This window comes from Ascidia mentula, chromosome 1, assembly GCF_947561715.1.
Source record: "Ascidia mentula chromosome 1, kaAscMent1.1, whole genome shotgun sequence".
Taxonomy (NCBI): Eukaryota; Metazoa; Chordata; class Ascidiacea; order Phlebobranchia; family Ascidiidae; genus Ascidia; species Ascidia mentula.
In genome coordinates, this window is record NC_138566.1 from 1,079,791 (window position 1) to 1,102,850 (window position 23,060).

Consider the following 23,060-nt stretch of genomic DNA (forward strand, 5'->3'; position numbering starts at 1 on the left):
TGCTGATATTTATAAACATGATGTTTACAAACTCAATGCAAAAGTAAATTTACTACAAATAGTTGTTTTTTCACAACAATAATATATCTATAATGGACACATAACCTGCAAAACTATGTAAACAGTTTGAGTCTAATAAAAATCGTCGCTTTAAACTAAATATCATGCCATGTCATGAGGTAACCGGATTTCTATCCACTGCACTTTTCAGTCAACATTTCTACAATGGAAACTTTCAACTGGTACTGTTGAATCGATAAAATTTAAAAAATTATCAATAATTAGATAAATTATTGCTTACCCCCCTATAGCAAATATCTTGTTTAGTAAAATACAAGCAGAGTGACCACAACGAGCAGTTTGGAGTGATGCAACATATTCCCATTTGTCATCTCCAGGTTTGTATCGTTCAACTGTTGACAAGGGTTTGACATTGTTGTCTACACCTCCTGTGGGGACAAAGAAAGGATATTTAACTGTTATTTTCAATGTTATGTTTACCAATGGCGCCACTTGGTGAACAACAAACTATGAGACAAATCAAAGAGGAAATCCAACCACAAAACTATCATGAGACACAGAAATGACCAAATATGAGAAAAAATAACAAAAATCTATGGCAAACGGATGTTTCTGAAACAATTAAAAAACGAATACTTCTTCCTAGTTAGGATTCCTTTTATAAAATGCATAGAATTTAAAACCGTTGTTTAGAGCTTCGTATACTGACAGCAAAACAATGTGATACAAAATTCAACCCGAAAGTTTTTTCTTTTAATTTGAAATAAAATCCTTATCTGGTCGACGCAAAACTATTACCATGCTTTCGCATATCAAGGCAGGATCGCCCCACTGCGCAGGCCCTTTATATTTGGCGATCTCAGCTGTCGTATTTTTATCATGAGGTTCACAGGCTTGGCAGCCCAGGCATTGCAGCCGAGCTGGAACAGCCAATTTTCGCGACAAGTCGTAGCGAGATCAGAAAAATCAAGCTCCCGGTGAACTCACGACCCTGGGCTAACCAGGTCTAATCCTCTACTGACTGAGCTACAGGAGCTCACTGGTTTCACGGGGTATATTGTGGCAAAGGTAGAGTGATGCGCAATCGCACAACTTGCCAGGCGTCTTTCACATAAGTAGAGGATCTCCACCATCGTAATCAGACAACGCAAGTGGCAGATCCAGCTTGACTGCGAAGCCTGTAAACCTTATTACGTCGAATTGTAATTTTTCCGAATTTATACATATAGCATGTCAACCTACAAAATATTTAATTGCAATATTATTCTTTTATGCACATTGACTAGTGAAGTTATTACCGATGACATAGATGTATCCATCCAACACAGCACAAGCCACATCAATCCTTGCTTCATTGAGAGAAGGGATTTCTTTCCATTCATCAACCTCAGCATCATAACATTCACATGAATCTAAACGTTTGTAGCTCCCATAACCTCCAATGCAGTAAAGCAAATCTTGAAGAAGACAAATACGGGTAAATATGTGAGTACTGTGGGTTTTTACCCGAAGTCGTAGTAGAATGCAAAGAAATGTTTAGTATATGCACGAGGGTTGTTCACAAAAGTTTTTTTTAACTCCCTCAAATTGCGGGGTTGAACGAAAAACATCAAAATAGAAATGTAAAATAATTTGGGTTTGTATATGTAATGAAGCATCAATCCTCGGATTTAAGTCAGCAGATTTTATTATGAAAAATTGATTTCGCTTATGTAAGCAATTTGGTTTTGTATTTCTGCGGTAACGGCATTTTAAAGTTTTCAATATATGGGACAATATACTAATATAGGGCAATTTTTTTTCCAGAAGAGGTCATTTTGTAACTAAGTGGGAAATTGTGGCTTTGAAAAGAATTTAAAATATTAATACTGAAAAAATAATTACGTTCTATCCTAATGCATTAGCATACAGCGGTTGATGCTTTTTTGAGGGCGTTGCGCGAAACACACATATATAAATCGGCAACCGCTACACAAGAAGGCAATGGCACGCTTCGATGCACAGGCGAACACTGCAGTTCCCCCAAGGCCCTTCTGAAGCGAGCAAGTGTCACACTTTAAAAACGTTGCACAGGTCGTAAGTTGCGCCGTGGCCTTCCTCTCGCTGGAGGTACCACAACCAGAACTGGCAGTTTAACATGGGCCGGGTGGACGTTTCGTCTACCGCTTGTAAAACCTACTACTCTTATGACCTGGTCAGTGGAGGTCGGTGAACGTCGCGACGAACAAATACATATGAGCTGGGTTTCAATGGGGAAGGGGCGGACGCCCGAAGGTTATTGTGACATGACATCGGCTGCTGCAAAATTTGTTGCAGGGTATCCCGTAAAAAAGGCAAAATCTTGGCGATGCTGTCACCTTCATAAACAAGAAAATCTCCAGGAACTGTTAAAGCGGTGCTGCAAGAACAAGTGCTCAAAAAGAAAACAAGTCTGGTGGTCGCCTAGCAGAGCTAGCATATTTCCCATGAAAACCGACGGTTTCTTGCCACCTAAGGGAGGCATGAAAACTGAAAATATGCTTTGACCACCAGGTATCATAATGAATTATGAATCTGACGCTCTTCTGGTGGAGAACAACAAATATGCACCTTTTGTTTAAAAAAGATTGTATTTTCTGGCTTCTTCAGAGAATAAAACAAACACAGTAGCGAAGCGAACCCACAGGGCAAAGAAATTGAGCGACGAAAAAACAAAAGGGCGTAACAGCTAAAACACAGCGGGACATAATTCAATGGACAACATCGATCATGGGTCAAACGGCCAAACATGGGAAACAAAAGTCACGAATTGTTACGGGCGAAATTGCGGAACACGGGCGAAAGTACTTTTCCATCGTTCCGATTTAAAATATTCGGTAGCGAATTAATATAATAATTTTCTGTTGGTTCGCTTCGCTACTGTGTTTGTTTTATTCTCTGAAGAAGCCTAGTCGTACGTACAGGCGAAACGTCAGAAAATACAATCTTTTTTAAACAAAAGGTGTATATTTGTTGTTCTCCACCAGAAGAGCGTCAGATTCATAATTCCTAAGGGAGGCATGTTGAGGAGACGGGCGTCACGTTATTGCCGGGTTTGGGAAAATGATTGCAGCAAGCGTTGTAGAATGGCTTGACTTGGTACTTGCCGTTACAAAACCAAATTATTTTACATTTGATTTTTGATTTTTTTTAAAGGATTACAATTTTTTTATTGACAAACTTCTAACATTGTTCTTAGCAGATGAAATGTACTGTAATGCATTTCTATAGATATAAGCAGTCTACTCCATCAATTTAAAGCAATGTTAAGTTTGTGATTCTAGAACTCAATAAATCTTCAAGTTTACAGAGAAACTTAAAAACGTTGTTATTTTTGTGAAGCTTCCATTCTTCAGTTGGTTAAATCCCAACCCACCCCACTCACCATTACAAACAACAGTAGCATGGTACGATCTCCCATGCAACATATTCCTCATCCTCTCCCACTTTTTGTTGGTGATGTCAAGTTTTTCACAACTTGATTTAATGTACCTCCCACCAGTTACATAAATAAAACCTGTAGACAGATGGAACATTGTAATAAAGACATCACACATACTTTAGTGAGCAGTATCTGTAACTTAATGATGGAAATGTGTCTGGATATGATGGTGGTGATTGTCAGTTTTGTATGATATTTGCTCATAGTACCGTGCATGATTGTAAATTAGGCAAATTAGTCAAACTTCCATATGGCGTAACAGCACAAGAAATTTGCAAAGCTCTAAGCATGTTCGTAAAACACAGTCAGGAGTTTTTTCACATTTTCTTAATGGATAAAGGAAAGGATTTTGTAAATGCGTTCACGTCAAGTCGTGGTGATGTTGTTCAGCAGATGGGGGTTCGTTCGAACGAAATGCATAAACTACGCCGCGAATGTTTGGCAACCGTTGTGTCAGCCATCTGGTTATGCGGTGCACATTGTTTTTCTCTTCGTGGCCACCGTGACGACGGACGTTTTAGATATTCTGGACGCTTCCAGTAACAACTGCTTCTGCGGAACGGTCATTTTCTAATCTTCGCATATTAAAGACTATCTGCGAAGTACGATGGGGCAGGAACGTTAAAGTGGCCTTGCACTTATCAATATACACAAGAAAATCGATATTTCCGCGGTCGTGGATAAATATATGCGTAAAAATCGGTAAAAATTAATATAGTTGTTTAAAGCCATTTTTCATGTAATTTATGTTGATTTCTTTGTGTTGTGACAACAAACAACATAACTTTTGTAGTTGTTGTATTGAAACTGCTGCAGGAGTAATTAGTTTAAAAACAGTTTTCGAGTATCAACGGCACAGCAAATAATTGTTTCGAAAGCGGTCATCGCGGCGTGAACGCGGGGGTCGCGACTGGTAAACAAAGAAGTTGCGGAGACGAACACAGGCCCAAAGTGTTCGCTCCTGCGTTGCGTAATAATATAACACAATCATGAGGGGGGTGTTCTGACACCCAAACACCCCCCTAGAACCGCCACTGGTGGTGATCTTACATTATTTAACTGCTTCGTCGCAACCCCCGTGTCTAGTGAGTTAAAATTATCCAAAGTTGTAGTTGACAAAATTAAATCCTATTTTGAATTTTAACACATAATTTATAGCAATGATGGTACAGTAGAACTCTTTTAAATTGGTCAGGATTATAAGTTTATCCGAATTTGGTGATTATCCGAATAGTTCAACGACATTTGTTTTAAGCCTAACATTTTGTGGTAACATGAATATCGCCCCAACTGTAAACCTGTAAAATTATTTTCGTAACATGATGTTTCGAAAGAATCTGTAACACCAAAAAACCATTGGTGAACTGACTGTTACATCATTATAACGTAATATAGTTGGTCAATTAATGTTGCAATGTAACTATAAGTAGATGTTAATGTAACAGAAAGGGGGCCTGGTGAAAAAGCGCAAAACTCCACCCAAATATAAAATAGGAATAGAACATAAATATTTTTGAAGGGTGTTTGATAAAAAAAGAGTTTGTAAATCAACAGCTTAGTAATAACTTGGCCAATTTCAATCACAAATTATTTATCTTATATCTATTATGCCTGATTCCTATACCAGGGATTCACAAAAACTTTCTAGTGTGATCCGAAAACTATCCATAATGTTTCGCAGCCCTAAAAAATGTGGTTTCACCAATCAATTGCGCTTGGGGCACAATAATCACAGTGATGTAATAATTGAACCTTTGTGAAATAATTGTGTGACATCATAATTCAAGTGATGGTAGAAAGAAAACCACAATAACATAGTAATAAATTTTATTGCAAATTTACAGTGCTAGCAGATGGCATAATATATTGAACAGGGTGAAAAAACATTTGTAGAATGTCACCACAAAATATTTTGTGATTTGCATCAAATTTTTTATGCCACGGTAAAACATAAATTAGCTTAATATCGGCAATTTGGAATAACAAAGTTCTTGTGACTTGTTAAATTGCAACCGGGGCTAATCATATCTTTTCATAATCAGTTTATTCAGTATTATCACTTGCAAACAAAATGAATGTAAATAACCCTCTTTTTACCTTTGACAAATGCCGATCTACAATATTTCCTTTTTTCCAACATATCAGGCATTTCACTCCAAGTATTTTCATCTAAATCCAAAACTTGACATTTGTTTCCACAACCATCACCACCTCCCATGACATAAACCTTTTGCTCATATCTTGTTGATGTCAAACCAGATCGACCAGGGTTGAGTTTCTGTTCATATTACCACAAATTTATTTCTACGTTTGTACTTCTTTCCAAGTGTAAGTCAACTTAAAAATGAGGTTTGAAATTAATTTCGTTTTTTTACAAACAAGCTTTTACAGCATATTAATAACAATCTTTGCACATTTTCAGAAATCAAGTCAATATATATTAACAAAAAACATCTGGATTAAATCTTTGTAAAATTGGTTGGGATACATCTTTAACATTTAATTTTTCATTTTATTGTTATCACATTACTCATAAATACAGACCATGGTAGTTACAGCTTACCTGCATGTGTTTTAATTGTTTGGTGATGACATCATAACTGATACAATCTTCTTTTGAATACTTACCCCCGATTACAAGAAATACTTTATTGAACGAATATCATTTTAGTGTTTAAATATAAGTGAAAGTTAATTTGCACAACTTACAAGGTAAACATTTCTTTACTATTCTGGTTAATCCATCAATGAGCATATTGGCACACACCAAGTTATTTTTCACAAGATTCTAAAAAAGAAAATTCAACATTATATTTTGCAAATTCAGGTTTTGAAACATGAACAAGCAGATCATTTTGTGTAATTTGTGCAAAAAAGTCCGAACATTTTCTTAAAGCATTCGTGAACTACAGACTCACATCCTTGGAAACTTGTACAAGAAATTCAGATGTCATCAATGAAAGATCAAGTTGGGAGAAAAGATTCACAAACAATTCTTCACGTTGATGAGGATTATAATTAACCCACTTCACAATTCCACTGAAAACAACTTCCTCACAATTCTACAAAAACATGGAGTTTTCAGAACGACTTTTTTTCTAATACTGTCACAAAAACTGTGGGTTAGTTGGGAATATTTAAAACCTGTAACTCTTGAACATATTACAATTAATTAGTTTTCCTTATTTTGAATTACAGTTTTATTTATCGTGTTTAACTGTTTATATACATTGACTAGTACCATTAATGCTGCTGCATTTTCAATAATTTTAGATTAATTACAATGAGAAAACTGTAACTGAAAGATTAAAGCAATCAAAAGGTAATAACACCTTTCCCCTCTGTTTGATGATTGCAGACATATTACAAACATCAAGTTGCATGAAATCATCATGTTGTACAACTGTTGCAATGTTATCAACAATCATTTGGTTTAGTTTCTTTTCCACATCAGCAAGATTGTATCGAGTAGCATAAGCTCCTAGTTTCACGCAACTATCAGTTGTAACCATGTGAAGAATGTAGCGACCACAGAACGTCTTCAAATCTACAGGTTTTTTGTAAAGTAATCATTTAGGTTTATTTTTTAAAACATCAACATCTTATATGAAAACATATGTGCAAAAAAGCCATAATAAGCATGAAGAGCTGCAAACATGGTACACATTATGGCATTTTTTCCACATATATCAATTGCATTTAACCCGAGTTGGTAGCACTATCGGATTCCAAGCAGTCGTTTGGCCATAGTGCGCTCCGTTGTGGTTTGTCTCTCTTGTTTTGGTCCCTAGTTTTGGTACCCAATGGATCGACGTTGACAGGAAGGTACCACAAAGTATGAATCCATGTAAAAGCTTGCACAGTACCACACACAACAGCTGTTGGAAACAGTGTGTACACCCTGTCTGCAGCTCTCAAACATGCGAAAAACCTTGTAGTAACTAAAAATTGTCAACTCAAGACAAAAACCTTGTAATTTGAGAAACAAACATACAAACGATAAAAGTAACATATGGTTAAACAATGCCTACCATCCATTTGCATGTAATTAGCATCTTCCAACACTTCCAACACATTGTCTTCTGTTAATTCAATATCACCAGTGTAAATATAATCCAATACACTTTCCAGTCTTTTAGGTGGAATTGTGTCAAGATTTATTTTCTCATCATATTTTTCTTTCATCTGCACAAAAACTAGAATTTAAAAAACCTTAAACCAAACACAAGAAACCCAGTAAATGTAGTGAAATGCTTCTGTATGTTCAACTTGTTGATAATTATTAACAAATAAGATTAATTTCCATGAATGTGTGATTGAAGGTTATGATGAAAAGTGTACTGAAACTTTACCATGTGACAATAATTTATCAACCATCACATATTTGAAATTGGGATTGAAAACTCTGTAACTAGAGTTTCATGCAAACTGCAAAAAACAGAATTTTCAAACATGGGTTATGATAATTTTCAGCTAAAAAATTCCAAAAATAAAACAAAAATAGTAGAAGCAAATGAGCCACAATGACCAACAAGCTGCAGACAGTACACACTGTCTGATGTTGTTTGGTATCGGTTTTTGTGCACAAAAGGGATCGACGTTGAAAGTGTTTGTCTAGTTAATATTGTAGATCAGTCTCAATCACCAGTTGTACTGAAGAAACCTTACAAGTTGAAACATTCTGTGCACTACTGTCTCCATTTAAACAAATAAACGTTTACCTCAGTGGTTAACATTCCCTTAAAGTATCGAGACATGGAAGCAACAATTCCATCATTTATTGGGAAGTTTTCTCCATGGGAACAAAGTGTTTTGTTGCAAAATTGCTTGGAACCTTTTCTGTCACTGAAAGGAAACAAGCAAATAGTTAAATTCTGGTGTTTACAGAAACAGAATCTATGTATTGCACCATGCCACTTTCTGCTTGTTGTAGTGGCAATAAACTGACTTAAAGCAGTTAAACTTTTGAAGAACTTAGATATGGGCATATTTTAAACATCATACAATGTATTGATTTTTCCTACATATGACAACTGTAAACTTTCATAACTGGTCCTACACTAAAAGATAAACTTACAGGTTTAGAAAGTCCATTATATTTTGGTTGTGCAAGTTTATTTCTTCTTCTGTTCGCCGCATGGTGGTAAGAATTATTAAATCAACCCAAGATAGCTTTCCCTGCTATTTTATCAAACTGTGACATTAATTGGGGAAACAGTATCAAAATAAAGAATGATAATTTGGCCATTCAAGACGAAACTTAACAGAAAGGTTTGGTAACTTTTCATAATATGGTTGCTCTGCTAAAAGTAATGCTTAACGTCGACGTAATGTGCGTAATTGCATTTATAAATTCATGTTGATGAAGGTCGCTTCAACAATTTGACAAACGTGAACAATAACAACTACTACTGTGAAATCTAGTTTCTATGACTACGGGATATTCCCTGAGGGAAAACAAAAGTATTGGCATAGAAGTTTTAGGGTGGAATTCATAAACCCCGATCAAGGATCAGATCAGTTGTCACAGATCCGTATTTATAAATCAAATTTGATCGCGGATCAGTATGACGCGTTTTGATCGATCCACCCCTAAAGTGGGTTAAGCCCAATTTTTGGCCCTTTTTTAAAAAAATCACGGTTTGCTCAATTGCGCCGCATAACGGTAGCGTCTGTAGTTGTCTGCGCAACGGTGACAGCTGGGTCATAAACAAGGTCAAAGGTTTTGTTTACTTTCTTAAGCGCCGGAGTGGAACTATTTGGTGTTGTTAATGAAAGAATTTATTGGCGAAAAACAAAGCAAAAAAACGGACATGAACAACACGAACAAAAAAAACAAAGCATGGGATGAGATAACAAAAAAAATTAATAAAAACCTATTCGGACAAATTAGAACATCAGAACAACTAAAAAACTTAAAATCACAAAGAAAGAGTTGGCCTTATTTAAGCGCCAATCAAATATTACAGGTGGTGGTCCGCCACCACCCGAGGTAAAGGAAATTTTTTTGGGGCAATTAGCTGAAGCGGGTGAATACAAATTTTGTTGTTGCCTTTTTTATCTTTTTGCTTCGCTTTTTCTGCGCATGTTTGCCAAAAAAATGCAGTGATTGTGAATCACAATCTTCAATAATTTATGTAAAATTTTATTCTTACCAAGCGTAATTTGACTGGACACAAGGAGTTTGAGCACTGGAAAGGGAAAAACAAAATCGACAGAGCACGTAAACAGAATACGAAACACTACACTGCGCTTACGGTAACCCGGTCTTAAATCAACTAATACATATTAAGGGCCGGCGCAAGCCTATTTAGCATCCTAGGCAAGTTTCATTTTTTGCACTAAAATTACTGATTGATGAATTAGATGGTAAGCTTTCAATGCACGATACGGAAATACTGATGTTTAACTTACGGTATACGGGTCGGGCACTTTTTTTCGAAGTGTTGCGCACCCTCAAGGAACCAAGAACAAGCAAAATACACTCAACCGACATTCGATGGGAACGTTGCAAAGCTAATTCCCTTTAAAACGCTTTCTGAACAAGTAGAGGCTGATATCTACGCAATATAACTCCAATTCCGTCTATTGTAACAAAAGTCATTAAGATATTAACTACAAACCTAAAAAAAAATTTGAATTTTAAATTTTATTTCCGAATTATCACTACGCGACGAACCGGTGTTTTCCCTTGATGACAACGGAAGTTACAACTGCGAAACATTTTATTTACACAGGGAATAATAATTGGATATCATAGTTTTGTGTGTGATTTCTGGCAAATTTTCGGTGGTTTGTTTTGCCTCTGGTTATTTTATTTGCTTCATAATTGTTGTAAATTGCAATACTTACACGGAAACATTTCTTGTAAAAACACAAACAACAGTAGAAACCTGTGTACAAACCCATGGTAATCTGAACCTTGGATACTTCAGTTTATCATTCTTATCCCATACCAAGATGGATAGTGAAACATCTGCTGCTGAAACAAGTGATGACGGCGATTCTGGTAAGAATTTAAAAAAAAAATTGTTAAAGAAGATTTGTTTAGTAAACATTTTCAACTAACACCTTCGAAGCTCCTTGATGTAAGCATTGATTGATCTTATACAAACTTTTTAATGATTTTTAAACATTGATCTTGTACATGACAAAACCCAAGTTGGCGATGAATAACAATTACTAATAAAGTGAGAAAATATATCAATGTTTTTCTAATCCTCTTTGAGTCCAAATGCGTTCAACTGTTACAAATGAATATATTTTTTAAATCCAAGATTTTGCAAAAAGAACACTTTACCACTGCAACCATTGTTAAATCACTACAAAAACTCATTCACAAATAAGCATTTTATGACTGCAATCATCGATTTTGCACAAAACATTTAAATGTGGCCCATACTTGTAAAACTTTACATGGGCGTTTCTGCCTTAAAAGATCTTTTAACCTTATCCTGTTTTAACAGTTGAGGCAGAAACAACCCGGTGTTTTGATAGCAATCATTCACAAGAGATTACTGAAACTTTAAACAAGTGGGCTGTTTTTTTCTGCACAAGAAATTTTGAGTGTGGTTATCAGTCTTAAATTGCTGTTCGTTCAGGTTTCGTTTGACAGACAGCAAATACTGTGATGTTGTTTTGGAAGCAGAGGGAGAAACTTTCAATGCTCATAAATGTATTCTCGGTTCCATGTCAGAATATTTTGACAAAATGTTTAACGTGGATGTAAGTATAAAAATATTTGTATCCATGTTTTTTAGTTTTTTTTAAGAATGTAAATTCATACCGGTTTACTAAATATTTGTTGTTTATTGGATGCCAAGATTTAAATGTGAATTTGTTTTAGTTTCAGGAGAAATACAAACATTCCATCACAATTAATGAAGTTCCGCCGCAAATTTTGAAGGTCGTGTTGGATTTTATTTACACAAGCAAAGTTGAACTGGATGAGAGTAACGCTTACCAGGTTTTGGCTGCAGCTGAATATTTCATGATCCACTGTGAGTTTAAATAGTGCAAAAAAACTTTGTTAAACAAAGTTCAAAGTATTGTCTCATTTGATATCTTGTCTAACTTTTCAGCCTGAAATTATAGTTTCTGAGATAGTGGACATAATGTTGATATCTATTTTAAGTTTTTGTCAACGTAGTCAGTTGATTTATTTTGTATGAAACAAAGTATGAGTGTTTGCTAGAGGACATGGAATCCTTCATTTAACCACCAACACCAATTGGTTATGAAATGGGGAAGCATGTTTATGAAAACAAAACATCTTCGAAATATTTTGCAATATTCATATTATTTTGGGTGTCCCAAAACTTTTTTATGCTATTTTGCATTTCAGGTTTAAAGAAGTTTTGCTGTCAATTTCTTGGCGATGAGCTAAAACCAGAGAACTCCTTGAAAATTTGGCGATCTGCTTGCAAGTACAATGCGAGTGAATTGAAAAAACAAAGCGAAAAATACATTTCAGATCATTTTCTAGAAATTTCCAAAGTTGAAGATTTTTTTCATTTGAATTATGAAGAATTAGAACAAGTTGTTCTGTTCAAAGACAATAATGTGGGTGAAACACATTGCAATCAGATATATGTTTTAGCAGTTCAGTCAACTAATTTAACCACTCATAATTTAATTTTTGGCTTATCTGATGTTTTAGGATATCTTCTGTAACAAACTAAGCTTCACACTTTCCCAGATAGTAGTAAAAAATGCTGAACTGTTTTAACATAGGATTCCAATGAGGAAAATGCATACAGCTTGATTGAAGCATGGGTTGAACACAACAAGGAAGAAAGAAACAAACACTTTCCCAAACTTTTTTCTTTGTTGGACTCAAAGAAAATTAGTGAAGTTTTTTTTTCACATTCTGTGTTGAAAAAGGTGGGAGCATTTCATTTTACCACATGGTATTTAGCTTGTTGTAAAATGTGTGTATTAACCCTTGCATGACAACTGTTTGGCCAATGATTGAATTGTTGTGTTTGTGGTTAATCTTCGTTCGTTAATTTTATGGCCATTATTTCACATGGAACATTGTTGTATTGACAGGGCGTAATTAGGAAGCATGATGAAATATACGAAAATGTTGTTGAAAGGATTTGTGGTCGTTTTGTTGAAGATCATCAGAAAAGAATGAGTACGTCTTCTGTTATGTGTTTGTCATAAACGTTTTTTTCAATTTTTTTTTAATAAGTGTAAACAAATTTTTAATAAGTGTAACAAACCACTTAGAAATGGCAATGTACATCCAACCCTCCACAAGCCTACTGGTTGTAAATTCCAAAGGGATGTTAAGGAAATATGACACAAGAAGCAACTTCCAGGAACCAGTATCATCAGTAAGGTCTTGATGCAATGACAACAGTTTTTGGAGAATGGAACATACCGATAACATATTACTCAATAAATGTATAAAAGCATCTTATAATTTTTCCATGGCTAGTTTGAATAATATATGCGTAAAGTAAATTCAAGAATAAAATAAAAAACTTTTCAACAGAGAGAGTTTGAATGTTTTGAAGCAGTTGTCAAAATGCAGGGTTACGTATTTCTGCTTGGAATCAACATGGGAAACAAAGTTGTTAAATTTAATCTAAACTCTCCTGAGGATGGTTGGGAAGATGTGGCTTCTTTACCTGAAGGCAGTAAACTTTATTCTGCTACCGTGATGGATGATTGTAAGTTTGTTCTGAAAAAAGCTTGTTACTTCAACACATAATCAAAAAATTTACCTGTGTTATTCACTTGGCAATATTGTTACTCGAACATTGAACAATAAACCTGTTGCATTTTCTATAGCATGGATTGTGGCTGTAAGTTATAACACAACATACATCTATGATTCTTCCACTGCACAATGGACTTGTTTTGCTATGAACTGGTATAACTTGAATTCTTGTCTTGTTGCATCAGCAGGTGAGGTATTGTTACATTTTTCGTCTCAGTTTGGTCTTAAATTCACTTGTTTTCAGGCTTGGTGTTTGAATTTAGACATTGGTATTGCTGTGATGTTGTGGAAGCAGAATGGGAAAAGGTAACAAACAATGTTGACGGTGTTATCAGTAATGGTGTCTCTGATGGTCAAAATATTTATTTGTTCAAAAAGGGTATGTATTTTCAAATATTGTATCAGTTTTGTTTTTTCAATGTTGTTTAATGTGAAAAGGTGATGGTTTAGACGTTATAAAATATAACGCGAAAACGGGACATAGACGCATGGTGAACACAATACAAAACAGCCATTCAGTCAAAGATGCTTGTCTTGTGGATGGAAGAATTATTGCAGTGATTTTAAGGTTTGTATTTGATTTATTTTATCTTAGCCTGGCAGTTATATATTATGTTTTTCAGTGACAATGAAGGCAGTGTATTGAAGGAGTTGAATGAGACACAAGACAAGTGGAGAGTGATTACTGGAGTGAATCTGAATGATTTTGCTCGCATTTTTCCATTGAACGACTAGCAGGTTTAATGTGTTTTTGTGTGGCAATACATGTTTGTATGTGAAACAACAATTAAGGGGACAGCTCAGTTAATAATTATTTCAAAAAATCTAATTTATCATCACATTCTGAAACTTACATAACTGAACAGTCTGTATGATCGTTGTTTTAAGCACATAGAGAAATGTTTTTACATTGCAATTGGAATCATGCTCCTACTGTAATTTGTGGTTGGACATTTTTTAATTCTTCTTTCCCAGATTCTATTTTTTTTAAGTTTTTAATTTCCGTTTGTTAAACCAATGTGTTGATAAGTATGTACACAGGGTACTATGATGTAATAATAATAAATATGACAAGCGCTACAACTCAATTCTACTGTAATACACAATCATACACCAAACACACACATTAGCATACTACAGGAAGAATTCTCACGGTTTCCACAGAAGCACCTAAAATTTTACTAGCATAACATTTAGGGTACAACAGGAAAGAAGAAGTGAAATAAGGGTACGTGGAAATACAGAAGATTTGAAACTTTCCCGATCAAAATGTTGAAACAGCAACTTTATGTTAGTAAGCAGAATACCTCAATGATCTTAAAACAAGTTCAGCCAATGTTTTTACTTTGTTGTAAAATGTTTTAACTGCAATATCATGAATTAAAAAATTCATAATTTGACAAATGTATTAGGAAGAGACCGCATTCCCCAAAACAATGAAAAATTTAATTGGTCATAAATTACAGGTGTTTTAACACATATTGCAAACACGTCTACTGTTTGGCAGAAATAACAATCAATGCATTCTTATTGCACAGTATTGCTAATATGGTGTCACAAACAACCTTATGACATCACACAAGGGGTTCCCAGGGTCCTACACAGTTTTTTAACCTTAAAGCCTCAATTTCCACTTATTTGAGTAAACCAAATGGTCAGGGATTATAACTCCACTCATCCAAACAAATGCAGTTGTTTAGCTGATAAATACCACAACCGACCACAAACTGAAGGTTAGTTTTTTGTGGTGAATCATGCTTTGATAACGTCCTTAACTTCATCCATTATGTTTGATAGAAGTGTTTGGTTGTCACTTTTCCCATCAACAGATAATCCGTTCGGCTGCAAATAGTTTTAATTTTAACATTTTTGTGGTTTTAACACAATGGAGGGTTAAAAAATAAATCTCTCCGATAAAAAGACAACCTACATTTTTTTATCATCCAAAACACATAATAAAATTATTGTTATCTTTATTTCCTTGCAGCAGACAAATCAATACTGTAGCAAAAAAATTATATGGAGGACTGTTTTGATTGAAAATGATGTAACTTACCACAACTTTAACAAGGAGACAGATATGATGTCTTTGTATAGATGAAGTGTACAATGAAGCTGTATCCCCAACTTGCTCAACCACTGTGATGTCACAAATATTTTACAATTTGCTTTATTTTGTCAACAATAAATAATTCACCCACCACAGAACTTCAGGAAAAAACAGAGTTTCTGCAACGCTTGAGTGAACTTAAGGTCAGGTGCAGTGATGCGTGCCGATGATTTTTCCGGTGTTTCTCCAGAAGAAAGCAGCTTAGTAAAGGCGGAACTGTAAAGAAAACATCATTTTATGAATGGTAGCACACCAAGAGATGAACATTAAGAATGGAAATAGGCATTTGTAACCTTTAATTTAACTGTTGACCTTGGACTTCAACTCGGAAACCAATAGTGTTATCAAGGGAACAGTGTCACACAAATAAGGCAGAGAGAAATTATGTGCTTGGCTAGTCAACCAGCTAGGTCAGTGTCAGTCGCAAGCTGCACTTATGAGACCTGATAGGTTGATGAACACGACTCAAAACTATTGACATTCAAGCTTTGATAAGCATTTAAACATCGCCAACACACTGCAACTTTTCATGGTTGGGAATAAAATTGTTCTTAAAATCAAACAAACTCCCAACACCCCCGACCTTGAACAAGGTTTGTTGACGAGATATGCAGAACATGGGATGTGGAGTTTGAAGTCGATCTTCTCCTGACTCGTCCCCTCTTTCTCCGCCAACATGTAAGTAATCGTTCCCCTCATCCGCTGTGGCATTGTGACGCTCGCCGCCGTCATCTGAAGTTGACATTCGTTGCGGGAGAGGGGAGGGAGTGAAAACGGTATTGGAACAGCATCGTGTGTATTTTTAGGGGAATCCCGGACTAACCTGCCACAAAGATAATAAGTTTGTTGCACACAGAGATAAACTTTTCACATGGTATCTCCGCCTCGGTGGTTTAACCACGCAAGAAATTTGATTCTGACAAGTTTCACGTGAAGGAGCAAATCTATTCTGTGTATCACTGCACATTAACCTTAGGTTGTTATCTGTGATTTGAACACACCGTATTGCTGGAAATAGCCACACATACAATGAATGCTAACATAATACAAAAACTAATTCGAAACCAAATATGGCAAAAATGATGTTACATTAATCAAGGTTTAACCACAATTTTATCAAATATTTTAACACAAAGATTCGGGCTCAAAACACTCTAAGTTAGAAAACATGTTTAAGTCAGTGTTGCAATTTGGCCATTTTTGTGGAACCAGGAGTTGCTCTAATTGTCAAATTATTCACATACTTTGTGTTGAGTGTGTCGAGTACGTTGAATTCAATTCCCTTGATGTGGGCATCGGTGAGATTTGCGAAAACACAAGAAACCACGAACTTCCGTTCTTCCATTGGAGATGCACGAGTTTCGAAATCAACTTGAAGACGTTTGTTCTCAGCAAGTAGTTTGTAGCTCTGCAGTTGCAACTGGAACAAACAAAATATATCAGATCACTATAAAAAACATTATTTGGCTATGCTGCTTTAACTCAATAAAAATTAATTATGATAAGCAATGTGGAGCCAATAATTTTTTTAGGTCGAAACAGTGGCCATCTGCAGCTTATACACAAAAATCAATTAATTTGCAATTTAGTTTATTTCAGTGGTTTCCAAAGTTTTTCATCCCGCGACACAATTTCAAATAATCAAAGTTTTTTTGGGAACCAATATGAGGTTTATTTTCACATAGAAGGCACTTCCCGATATAAAACCTAGCTAATTACAAACAGAATAAACATGGCATTCACTGAACTGTTGGCAACCTACATATGGTTTGCAGTCCTTTTAAAAGACCTTCCGGTGACGAAAGCACTTGCTATGTTATTTTTTACAACTGAACTTAACTATGAAGTCCTAACTGCTTATTAATAAAAGAATGTTTTTAACAATATTTAAAACAGTAACTTATGAAATACAAACCATTTCCTCGTGTTCATCGTGATTAACTTCTTCCTCGTCAGCAACTTGTTTGGATTGTTTCTTGTGTTTCTTTCCTTCCTTCTTCTTCTTGTGTTTTCTCTTCTTTGTTTCTTGCTCCTCGGTGATCTGAATCTCCTCCTCATCTTCAATCCTGAGATAAATTTCACTTTTTATGATGACATCATAAAACACTGACATCATTTTAAAGTTTTTTTAAGTTACAAGGATTTTTGTTGTTTTCCGACATATTTAAAAAAATAAAAATTTTTTTGATGTTTTCTGACAATTTTTACAAAAATAACAAAACAATTTCAAAAAATAACAAAACACCGCCAATATGAGTTTCACAAGCAACCAAACAAGTCAGCATAATAACACCTTCTTTTAAGCATTTCAATGAACCAGGTATGAACTCACCCATTGACTGGAGTTTCAACAGTTGGTTGTGAGTTGGACAACCAGAAACTCATGTCATCTTCCCCCTGCAAGTAAACAAGGAATTATCTGATGATTTTTTGTTCCCTGTGGTTATGCATGGATAAAGTGTCTCCATACACAAACATGGTATTGCACAATTCAGGTGCCCACAACATAATTATGCCATAAATAGAACTCATTACAATGGAAGCATTTGATTCATACAAGCAAAATGTTCCACAACATGTGCAGAATATTTTTTCCATAACAAGGAACCCCACCCACTTTTGTGTTTTTGGTCACAAGTTTTTCTTCCGGAATGTTTTCGTCTCCGTTAACGAGTTGATTTGTTGTCGGTTCTTCCTCAGCAAGAAGGTTCTCAGTTGGTTTTCTCGATTTCTTCTGTCAGTTTGTGGAAAACGAATTTAAACAAGCAGAAAACTAAGATCCTATAAACTACTTGTATCGTTTTTATAATATTGTCTAAAAACAATTGTACAGACCACAAGAAAACAGGTTTATTTTATTACTATTTTTACCAAAATGAAGTTAAAAATGTTATTTGTTTATTTTGGTGTAATGGCAAGTCAATGTGCACAGGTAATATTTTATAAAACTGACACAGTTTATTACAAGTAAAATATCCTTGCAATTATTTTTAAATCAGCTCGCGATGACGAGACAATAGAAATCATATTTTTCCACCTTGTGTTTCTTTTCTTTCTTCTTGTGTCGATGTTTCTCCTTCTTGGGAGGTGCTTCAACTTCTTCCTCGTCTTTAAGTTTTAACGAAACTTGTCGATGTTGGGGAACTGGGAGAGTTTCGGCTGCAGTCAGCGGTCTGAGAAGCAAATGATGAATCAACAAACATATATTTGGGAAGTCCCGAACACCAGGTGATTACAAGATATTTGTCACTGAGTAATATTTTGTGCTGATAAACACATTATAAATATTTGTACAGTAGGAATGGGGTATGCGTGTATAATTAACACTACTTTTTTTCACTTCAAAATGTAATTTAAAACAGATAAGGATGCGAAAATCAAAAATATACCGACATAACTTCTCAGCTAAATACAATTTTAGGGACACATTAATCACAAAAACTATTTGTAACAAATATTTCTACGCCATGAAAATCACGAATCCAGATCCTTGTCAAGTGCTTTGTACGGATCCGCATATTTTTCCTCGTTCTCCGAATCCGTCTTCACAGCTCCCTGGTAAAAAGGGGAAATATTACAGTGATTCATCAATACTTGTGTCAAAACCCAAAATCTGAGCAAAATTGTAAGTAATAAAAAATTCCCTTAAAAGCAATAAAATTTAAACACTGGCACTGCTTCTTTTCCCCTGTCTCATGTATGTATGTGGTGGTAATGCGTGGGTGCTAACCAGTCAGTTCCAGTAGTTAAGTCGGTGGAGCAGTAGGACTTGTATGCCCAAGGTTGTGAGTTTGCTGAAATATTTCTCTTAATTCGCTTTAAATGTGGTATTAATGCTACTTCCAATTAGTTGGGTGCATGCTAATACAGGCACAGCATAAAAATACTGTATGATATCAAACCAAAGGCAAACAAGAAATAAAACAAAACTTTAACTTTTGACTTTAGATTAACTTCTATGTGAATCTTTCAGCAATCACTTTAAAGTCCAATGTAACAACAAACTCCTCCTTTTACTTGTGTTCCATCACACAATTATTTGTTGATTCGATAAAAGCATATGCAGTTCACATAAAACCACATTTAAACATTAAGACTTACATTCCCCTGCCTCATATATGAATGCTGTACACCGGTTTGTTTTCACCACCATATACAAGGACAAACATATGGCTCAGTTGGTAGTCTGGTTATCCCAGAATCTTGGCTGCAAACATTACTGGGAGGATGATTTTGCATTCTAAATGTTAACGTTTCATAGAAGCAATAACCACCCCCACCCCTCAACAATCCAGATATGAACGAACCTCGGGCATCTCCTCCTGGGTAAACTCAACCTCATGAACAGGAGCAAGATCCTCCGCATCATCTTCATCCTCCACCACCAGATTCTTCCTCCTTCCTTTCTTTCCCTTCTTCCCAGATTGTTTCTTCTTCTTCACCGCTTTCTCCGCTTGGTGTTTTCTCCGGCGTTCTTGCTCCTTTAAAAATAAATTTGAAAATTTTTTTAGCGTGTTTCAGGTAGAGATATTTCTGACAAGAAATAATATAAAGTAACATTACTCAAGAAACTGAGAGTGACAATCGTGATCAGGGTCAGGATGATATTTTTGTGATAAAACAAACACAGGAACTTCGTCTGGTGCCATAGTCGGTTTCTCCCTTATTCAAATGAGATTATATTCACGCTAATCGTCTTTCACTCCTTGAATTTACTGGAGACTGATTTGCAACAAACAGATTGTCATAAAAGATAAAACAGTCAACACAGAGCAACACGGATTCCTGCAGTCTTTTACGACTACTTTACTTATAATGTAATATGATAAATTAAATCCAACTATTTAATAAAACAAGCACAATACACCAGCTTCAAACCCAATTTTAAACACTGGCAACCATGTATTTACCATTCTAAGATATCTCTCACTGCTGGGAAGCCCAGGTACATGGAGTGGAATGGAAATGTCAATCTCAGCTACACTTGAGTCGTCCTCAGCATCTGGTTTCTGGTAACCTTCCTGTTATCAAATGAACATGTTATTGCTGACGGGAGTTGTATGTTGTTGTGATGATATGTGTAATGGGAATGCTTTGGTAAGTTGTGTTATCTGAATATAACTTTCTATTTATGAATAAACTTAGAGGAAAACTACACATTTGTAAAGTTATTTGTTCCCAAACATTTACCAAAATTTTTACTAAATTACTGAGCAACAGAAGAAAACATAATTTGTGCAAACAAATATCAGCCATATCTTGCATAGTCAAACACGTGCTTCTCTCCATTAAAGTTTTAAGAAGTTTGGTTTATAGCAAACTACATCCCTTCACCCATACAATGTGTTATGATCGAATTTCATTTCAATGAAACCATTTAGCATCTGGGCAGTAGGAAATATGCATAAGGACATGCATGCATTGATGGAATACTTAAGGCATTACAAGTTTTACTGCAAGTTTTCAACAAAACCAGAAGCTTAATGCAGACACAAAGCTTGTTATGTTGAATAACAAGACAAAACTCTGCAATTAAATGTTGACAAATTAACGTTATTCTGAAAATTTCATCTTGCTTGACAGGAACATGCTTTTTATGAAAAAGCTGAATGATTGGAAAAGTAAATAGTGGAATTATGCCATGCACTATTTGTACCTTTGCTTTCTTTGGCTTTTTCTGAAATAAATTTGGTAAAGTTACATAAACACATTCTCTCACGTATGAAAAGAACAACATCAACATCATGAGTGATCGTATTCACGTGAAACAATATGACAAGTTTGTGTGAAAGAACATCCATTAGTTCCGGCCATGTTTTTTAGGCCCAGTGTGTTTTCTCCACAAGAAATGTTTGTAAATATTTAGGAACTTACCGCTGCCATCAGATAGTTGGGGTTGCTTGCTTGTTCAATCCTGCGTTCCTCACGTTTCTAAAACACATAAAAAGTTCATACAAATTTCACGCTTGAATGAACATCAATGCCATGCCAAGTAATCCAGGCTTGTGTTGTGAAGTCAACCATGAAAGTAAACTTGGCTGGGCACAAAATTTGACACTTCATGTTGAATATTTTACTCAACTTAGAAGTTATGATTACCGTGGAGAATATTTAAACACATTTTTTCTTGTTGGGTTTCAAATACAAACTTTAATTAAATCTCTTCAAAAAACTAACTCAGAGCTCCAAACTTAATATCTCCAGCTAACAGAGAAACACTGCCTTAAATAAAGCTTTAAACATCAGATCCAATGTAAAAATCTGTCTTATGTATATGTTATAAGTTAGGCCTACAATGCTTGCGGGCCACTCATATATAAAGAAAGGGTTTAGGCAGACCCAATATAAGCAGATTATTACGTTTTTATAACCAAGTATCAAACCTTTTCTATTTCTTCGGTAGAGAGTTCCTTCTGGCGCTCTCTAGTGGGAGAATAGAGTTCGTTGTAAGTTTCACTGAAATCAGTTTTCTTCTTCATTTCTTCTTCCTCCTCTTCTGAAGATGACGGAGGATCGTTGATCCAAACATCGAGATCAAGACTGGAAGATGAAAATGACAAACTTAACATCATCATCCATTCGTAGTTATACGGTAATGCCATTACTTAAATCAGTTTGTTGCAAATTTTGTCACAGAACTTGAAAAATGTTTGTAAAGATAGAATTTGGTGGAAGGCTTAAGATTTAAGGAGAAGATGTTGATGATTTATCACAAAAACTAACTTCAGATTATCAAAAGTTGCTCAGATTATTGATGCAAAACTTAAACTTGCTATGAACAACCATTAAAACACAAACATCCAAACTAACCCTTCAGGCACTGGAACTTTCCTCTGGGCTTTCGGAGCAACCGGGTTCAATTCCCCCTTGAATAAACTTGCAAGTTCTTCTGAAACCGGCAAGTCACGAGATTGGAGTTTCTCGACGTACTTAAGGATGGAAACAACACAAGAGGCCTGAAAAGAATTTAGGAGTCAAAAAGTGTAGTCCCTGCGATGGAAACACACAATACAAGTGTGGTTGCTGCTGTAGCTTTTTATGTAAGCTAAGTTTTAAAAGAACTAAAAGTCATGCTGGATTTTATGTATTAACAGCTAAAGATAGAGATCTAATCAGCAAACCCTTGTCATTGCAACAAACCAGGATAGGGTGTTCAAAAACACTCACTAGCATTTAAAAAAATATTGAGTAAAGTTCCCAAAATAAGTTTGATGCAAAGAGATAGTGGAATACTGGTAGTGGTAATAACACACTAAAGCTCGCACCCTTTCTTGAACCTCCAGGTTTGAGCTTTGCACCAGAGTGAGGAGTTTCTCCAGGAGGGATTGAGTCAGAGCGATCGCTCTTTCTTTTTCATCATCCTCCTCCGCGTTGGTAATGGCAACTGTGTACACCTTCGTCAAGTTTTGGATGTACGTCGCCTGGATGTGGCTGGGGAAAGCCAACACACGAGGGCGCAACATTGCACGGATGAGTGAGTCTGTATCATCTAACAATCTGTGAGTGTATTGTTACAGTTTATAATAAACTTGAACTGTTGTTTGTGGTCGTGGATAAGAAAAGAAATACAAAATATACAAGGTTTCGACCAAGTGTTGCAGAACAATTTTGTTCACATTAAAAACATGATAAACTTACTCCACAAATGTACGCGGCAGCATAAAGAACCTCCCGCATTCCATTACGCTTGAGTTGTCCTGATATGGCGTGAGCATTTTCCAGAAGATTGGCCTAACATT

The 23,060-nt window shown here is 35.5% G+C and overlaps 3 protein-coding genes across 7 annotated transcripts in view; 1 reads left to right on the forward strand and 2 right to left on the reverse strand.

Annotated features, from left to right (window-relative positions):
* Positions 1–8,805, reverse strand: part of LOC145895856 (kelch-like protein 26) — a 21,877-nt gene extending 13,072 nt beyond the window's left edge. Inside the window, exons 1-12 of one of the 4 annotated variants that reach the window (XR_014401630.1) lie at positions 8,559–8,792; positions 8,203–8,326; positions 7,513–7,666; positions 6,814–7,028; positions 6,400–6,543; positions 6,191–6,269; positions 6,045–6,127; positions 5,579–5,759; positions 3,425–3,556; positions 1,320–1,478; positions 514–1,259; positions 348–449 (exon numbers count right to left, since the gene is read on the reverse strand). Coding sequence is in view for 3 of the 4 variants with exons in the window: in XM_082984640.1 (XP_082840766.1) it covers positions 302–449; positions 1,320–1,478; positions 3,425–3,556; positions 5,579–5,759; positions 6,045–6,127; positions 6,191–6,269; positions 6,400–6,543; positions 6,814–7,028; positions 7,513–7,666; positions 8,203–8,326; positions 8,559–8,620 (1,481 nt within the window). In the remaining variant the exon portion in view is untranslated. Of the gene's footprint in view, positions 1–301; positions 1,260–1,319; positions 1,479–3,424; positions 3,557–5,578; positions 5,760–6,044; positions 6,128–6,190; positions 6,270–6,399; positions 6,544–6,813; positions 7,029–7,512; positions 7,667–8,202; positions 8,327–8,558 lie in introns of those variants that run through there. The other 3 variants (XM_082984640.1, XM_082984655.1, XM_082984648.1) reach the window with 3 other exon arrangements.
* Positions 8,806–10,221: 1,416 nt separating this feature from the next.
* LOC145904669 (kelch-like protein 41) lies at positions 10,222–14,299 on the forward strand. 2 transcript variants are annotated; one of them, XM_082992389.1, is made up of 13 exons: positions 10,222–10,490; positions 10,948–11,014; positions 11,083–11,206; positions 11,328–11,481; positions 11,826–12,043; positions 12,215–12,364; positions 12,533–12,620; positions 12,716–12,822; positions 12,984–13,161; positions 13,283–13,399; positions 13,456–13,590; positions 13,650–13,779; positions 13,835–14,299. In XM_082992389.1, the coding sequence occupies exons 1-13, from the start codon at positions 10,442–10,444 to the stop codon at positions 13,944–13,946; spliced, it is 1,629 nt and encodes a 542-aa protein (XP_082848515.1). In that variant the 5' UTR covers positions 10,222–10,441; the 3' UTR covers positions 13,947–14,299. The 2 variants fall into 2 exon arrangements, 1 of the variants encoding a protein (XP_082848515.1); XR_014402724.1 differs by lacking the exon at positions 13,835–14,299 and having other exon boundaries at positions 13,475–13,590.
* The window catches only part of LOC145904653 (AP-3 complex subunit delta-1-like), a 28,871-nt gene continuing 20,100 nt past the window's right edge, over positions 14,290–23,060 (reverse strand). Inside the window, exons 31-48 of the mRNA XM_082992388.1 lie at positions 22,959–23,052; positions 22,587–22,831; positions 22,132–22,277; positions 21,705–21,861; positions 21,196–21,252; positions 20,978–20,998; positions 20,232–20,342; positions 19,629–19,802; positions 18,800–18,876; positions 18,359–18,494; positions 17,939–18,055; positions 17,654–17,718; positions 17,237–17,387; positions 16,566–16,741; positions 15,905–16,144; positions 15,413–15,537; positions 15,268–15,350; positions 14,290–15,053 (exon numbers count right to left, since the gene is read on the reverse strand). Of these exons, the coding sequence (XP_082848514.1) occupies positions 14,964–15,053; positions 15,268–15,350; positions 15,413–15,537; positions 15,905–16,144; positions 16,566–16,741; positions 17,237–17,387; positions 17,654–17,718; positions 17,939–18,055; positions 18,359–18,494; positions 18,800–18,876; positions 19,629–19,802; positions 20,232–20,342; positions 20,978–20,998; positions 21,196–21,252; positions 21,705–21,861; positions 22,132–22,277; positions 22,587–22,831; positions 22,959–23,052 (2,265 nt within the window). The 3' untranslated portion in view covers positions 14,290–14,963. The remainder of the gene's footprint in view (positions 15,054–15,267; positions 15,351–15,412; positions 15,538–15,904; positions 16,145–16,565; positions 16,742–17,236; positions 17,388–17,653; positions 17,719–17,938; positions 18,056–18,358; positions 18,495–18,799; positions 18,877–19,628; positions 19,803–20,231; positions 20,343–20,977; positions 20,999–21,195; positions 21,253–21,704; positions 21,862–22,131; positions 22,278–22,586; positions 22,832–22,958; positions 23,053–23,060) is intronic.

Coding starts and splice junctions, on each gene's coding strand:
- LOC145904669 (XM_082992389.1), top strand. CDS start 10,442: ATGGATAGTGAAACATCTGCTGCTGAAACAAGTGATGACGGCGATTCT. Junction 12,365..12,532: donor CACATTCTGTGTTGAAAAAG/GTGGGAGCATTT, acceptor TTGTATTGACAG/GGCGTAATTAGGAAGCATGA. Junction 13,400..13,455: donor TTGTCTTGTTGCATCAGCAG/GTGAGGTATTGT, acceptor ACTTGTTTTCAG/GCTTGGTGTTTGAATTTAGA.